At 43.9% G+C, this 4,920-nt stretch overlaps 1 protein-coding gene across 4 annotated transcripts in view; it reads left to right on the forward strand.

Moving 5' to 3' along the window:
- The window catches only part of RNF214 (ring finger protein 214), a 39,327-nt gene extending 36,723 nt beyond the window's left edge, over positions 1 to 2,604 (forward strand). For all 4 annotated transcript variants that reach the window (XM_070624923.1, XM_070624922.1, XM_070624924.1 and 1 more), the window contains 5 exons: positions 5 to 381; positions 514 to 646; positions 860 to 964; positions 1,250 to 1,345; positions 2,214 to 2,604. In XM_070624923.1, coding sequence (XP_070481024.1) covers positions 5 to 381; positions 514 to 646; positions 860 to 964; positions 1,250 to 1,345; positions 2,214 to 2,279 — 777 coding nt within the window. In that variant the 3' untranslated portion in view covers positions 2,280 to 2,604. The remainder of the gene's footprint in view (positions 1 to 4; positions 382 to 513; positions 647 to 859; positions 965 to 1,249; positions 1,346 to 2,213) is intronic.
- Positions 2,605 to 4,920: the final 2,316 nt, after the last annotated feature.

Raw genomic sequence — 4,920 nt, forward strand, 5'->3', positions numbered from 1 at the left:
GTAGACAGACTTCATGCTTCAGGTGTTTCAACCCAATCCCTCTCTGGCTCCTCGGATGCCCTTCTCCATTGGGCAGGTCACAATGCCCATGGTTATGCCTAGTGCAGATCCCCGTTCCTTGTCTTTCCCAATCCTGAACCCTGCCCTTTCTCAGCCCAACCAGCCTTCCCCACCCCTTCCTGGCTCCCATGGGAGAAATAGCCCTGGCTTGGGTTCCCTTGTTGGCCCCCATGGTCCACACATGCCCCCTGGCGCCTCCATCCCGCCTCCCCCAGGCTTGGGCGGTGTTAAGGCTTCTACTGAAACTCCCCGGCCCCAACCAGTAGACAAACTGGAGAAGATCCTGGAGAAGCTGCTGACTCGGTTCCCACAATGCAATAAGTAAGTATCTTTAAAGATTAATTTAAAAAAATATTGGCTAGAAAAATGTCTAGGGGTTAAAATAGGGGAGGTTTCATGGATATTCCCCATGAGTATAGCATAGAATCTCTCCCCTCACCATTTTTCTTTTAGGGCCCAGATGACCAACATTCTTCAGCAAATCAAAACAGCACGTACCACCATGGCAGGCCTGACCATGGAGGAACTGATCCAGTTGGTAGCTGCACGACTGGCAGAACAAGAGCGGGTGGCAGCAAGTACTCAGGTGAGACAAGCTACTTGGGGGAGAACTCAACCTGCCAAGATGTTGGAGAAGAGGCAGATTTCAGAAAAATCTAGGGTGGGAAACAGTGCTGTGGCCAGGGGTATCTAGTCTGCTTTCTTCCTTTGCTGGATTGGGAAATAAGTGATTTCTTTGTGTTATATGTTCTGTTACTCAGACTCTCTTTCCTTACTCTGACAATGGTTCTGCCCACAGCCACTCGGTCGGATCCGGGCCTTGTTCCCTGCTCCGTTGGCCCAAATCAGTACCCCAATGTTCTTGCCTTCTGCCCAAGTTTCATATACTGGAAGGTCGTCACATGTAAGACTCTTTTTCTTCAAAAACTGGGGTGTGGAGAAGCTGGGGAGTGAGGAGGGAGCGGGTTTACAGGTGGAGTGCAGGCAGAGACCATTAGCTCATCAGCTAGGTTGTAGACAGCCCCCACCTGGAAAATGCAAGTGCTTTTGGCAAGAATCTGTATTTGAACAATTCTTTTGGTACAAAATCTTTTTGCTACTTGGAAATGGTAGATGGAATCGTGGGCATAAAAGGCAAGGAGACCCAGAGGTTGCTTGCTCTTTTGACTGTCCCTCCTCTGTTCTGCAGGCTCCAGCCACCTGTAAACTGTGTCTAATGTGCCAGAAACTTGTCCAGCCCAGTGAGCTGCATCCAATGGCGTGTACCCATGTGTTGCATAAGGAGGTGGGTGCTGCATACCTTCCTCAGCTGCCACTATTGCTTTTGATAGCTGAGATAATTTAAATTTTTTTGAACATTTTACTGTGTTGATGCTTATCATTAATATCTAAACATAAAGTTTTCAGTAAATTGTGGTTTAAAACCTCAGCAGAATTCAGAATACTGGCAGCCAGGCATTCCCAGCTTCCTTTGCCCCGTTCCCTTTAGGGGACTGGATAAGCAGTTCATACTAGAGCACTGGTAGGCCACTTTCTTGGAAAACTGACAATAAGATATACATATCTAACTGCTGTTTCAAATGTAGTATTTTCAAGAGACTTTGCTTAGATGAGAGGAGTGGAACAGGGAACCTGAATGTGAGATTAGTAACTCCATTAACAGAATAGCTTGAAGGCCTGCCTGTTAGAGGTTATCTTCACAAGCTGACAAGATATTCCTCTCTTACTAGGTTACCAAGCAGAGTTAAGTCTCTGAGCAACAGGGATGATTCCTTTTTACTATTTTGTCTTTCCAAGAGGTAGGAACTGAATTTACATCTAAATTCTTGGTAAGGGGAAATCCTGAATGAGGTTCAAGGGTGATAGGTCTTAGGAGATGGACGCTCATTGCAGCCTAAATGGATCCCAAGAAGGAGCAAGCTGCACACTGTTATTAGCTGATTGTTAATGTTCCCTGGAAAAAGGACAGGTTCACCTGCTCTGAAGATTCTTTTGAGGCTAAGAGCCAATGAAATAGCCCTTCTAGTCCCCCATGGTAAGCTTTTCTGACTTTGTATGCATTCCGTAGACCTGTTGAATCTTAACGGCACTCTCTCCTCTCCTTTGCCCCATCTTTCCAGATAAACCTGAGCTATGTCTTTCTTTCTTTCCAGTGTATCAAATTCTGGGCCCAGACCAACACAAATGACACTTGTCCCTTTTGTCCAACTCTTAAATGACGGACCTGACTGGGGAGGAAGAAGAGGAAAAACTGATGTGAACAGGAAGCGCGGGTTCAAGATTTCTAAAACTCTATATTTATACAGTGACATATACTCATGCCATGTACATTTTTATTATATAGGTAATGTGTGTATAGAAAGTCTGTATTCAAATGTTCGTAAATGAAAGTATGTATATTATGCAGAAATGGTCTGTCCCCATCACCTTGCAGTTCCTTTGGGGGATGCAGATTGTAGGTAAGATGACGTTTAGTTTGGCCTTGAAATTATGATATTCCTGCCTAGGGCTGTTTTCAAATACAATATAAAAACCATCTAGGAAGCTGCTGTTGCTGTAAGGCCATCCTGCTTTGATTTGGCTCAGTCTCTAGTCCATTTTCCTAAGGCTCACGTCTGCAAATCTGAACCCTGGTGCTCACTCGCTGTCCAACCAGATGCCTTGCTTACCAAAAGCCTCTGAAGCCGCACTGTTGTTCTAGCTGCTCTGCTCCGAAAGGATAAAATGAGACTGACTGAGAAGAAAAATTGTAACCCTAATAGTTTGACATTTCATTGAATATTTTACTGTGTTAACGCTCATTATTTGTACACAGACATTAGGTTTACAGAATATTCTGTTTTACATCAGCAAAATTCACAGTCCAAGAATAACAACATAACCAAGGTCCCATTTCCCCCACAACCCCTACAAATTTCTGTCCACCCTACTTCCTGGCTAGTCATTCCTTTAGAAATGAGCACAACCCACAGGTCTTTCCTGGGCCAAGCCATCCCTTGCCCCAACTCACTTGGCTTCTGATCAAGCTCTGACAAACCAACCTTGTGAAGTCCTCACCTCTTCCCTTTCATTTCTGCTCTAAAAGTCTAGCTAAGCCCCCTTCCCCTTGAAGGTTAAGGCAGTTGGTTCACAACCAAGTTGTTTGGTGACCTTGGGTAAGCTCCAGGCAGGCACTGGGGTGAAGAGATGTCTGTGCAAAATTTCTTTCAGAATGATCTTGGGATACTAGGTTTTAATTTTTGAAGCAAGAAAGCTGTGGGGGACATGTTTCCTGTCCTGGGAAAAATGGAGACCAAAGTGATATGAAGGGAGATTGGGTTTCAAGTTTATAAGTCATTTGTTCTATGGATAGCTATCTGGAACTAGATCATTTTTCCACCTCTGCTTATTGAGCACTTCTGGTTTTTAGGTTCATTCCTGGGAAAGCTGTGACTTTATTAGAACTTTGAATCTTTTCCTGTCCTTTTATCTTTACTGCTATAGGAATGGGCTTCAGTTCTCTTCTCTTGAAATTAAACAAGTAAGAACTGAGTGTTAATCAAAAAAAAAAAAATTAGCTCCAGGGAAAGGGCATTATATTACCAACAGCTGCATTTTTCCCATTCTGGGACCTGGAAATGCTTACTGGCACTAGCAGTACATATCAGGGTAGCAAAGACTTTTCCTTTCAGATCCAACTAAACTTTCTCCTCTCTGTTTTTGTTACTCTTTCCTTTGTCTTTCCTTCTTGCTGTCAGCTCGTGGACATATTCTTTCTGTTCTCTTGCTTTACTTGCCTGGGTTTATTGACTGGCATCAGTGTAAGGAGCTGGACTTCCGGGGACCTCCTTGGTATCTTGTAGGGCGATTGAAATGGCCTGAGTACTCCCCCTGTAGAGGTCAGATGACTTTCTTTGGTTAATGAAATATTAACATCTCCAGCTTGATAGGTGTCATGAAGAGGGAATGTGGCAAAATGGAAGACCAGTTCCTTTGTTCTCTTCATTTAGGGGGACTCATTTTTAATCTTGTAATCTTAAGATTTTATTTCCCCTCAACTTCGCAGGAGCCTTTGGGCCACCTGCGATATTTTTCATTACCCCCTGAAAATTTAGAAATTAGAAATGGGTATAAAGAATCTTCTGTTTATTTTCCACAAATCTTGAAGTTACAGGAGTAGAGAGAATAAAAGGAGAGAGTAGGGGGCTTAACTGCTTCCTAGTAAAAGCCCCCCGAAAGCCAGCTGTTGCTGGAGGACCGGTGTTCTGTAGAGTTGTGCATGGGAGTGGGGGCCTCCCTGTCGCTCCTCTCTTTCTTGCTCAGGGCAGTCTGAAGGCAGCCACCCTTGTCCTCTCCCTCTGTCTACTGGCTGCCGTGGTAAAAGCTGTGCCGACCAATGGGAAAGACCCTAATGCAGCGAGTCGGGGTGGGGCAGTCATTTTTCTGGAGTAGAAGTTAAAAATAGAGGTATATAATACATATTTTTACAAGTGAGAAGCTGTTGTCAAGATTTTCTTTTTTACACTTAGAGTTCATAGTTTCAGGGTAGAAAGGAAGTAACTGTGAAAAGAAAATTAAGTACAAGTTTTCTCTTAAAAAAAAAATAGGACAATGAGACTTACTAATGAAGGGGTTGAGTTTTATGCCCTGGAAAGATCTGGGAAAAAGCCAGTTTTCCCCAACATGGGTAGAAATTATAAAGCAGAATGTGGCATTTTCGTTTCACGGTAGCAATTCTAGAAGTTTATTTACATAGTAAGTTCCGAGCTGGAAGTGGACAGTCTCCAGTCTTCCTGTCAGTCTTTGCGTTTATGGGGTGTTCCCAGTCAGCCAAAGCAGCACCAAGTGCAGTGGGAATGAAGAGAACCCAGATAAAAAAAC

The sequence above is a fragment of the Equus przewalskii genome, chromosome 6, assembly GCF_037783145.1.
Source record: "Equus przewalskii isolate Varuska chromosome 6, EquPr2, whole genome shotgun sequence".
Lineage (NCBI taxonomy): Eukaryota > Metazoa > Chordata > Mammalia > Perissodactyla > Equidae > Equus > Equus przewalskii.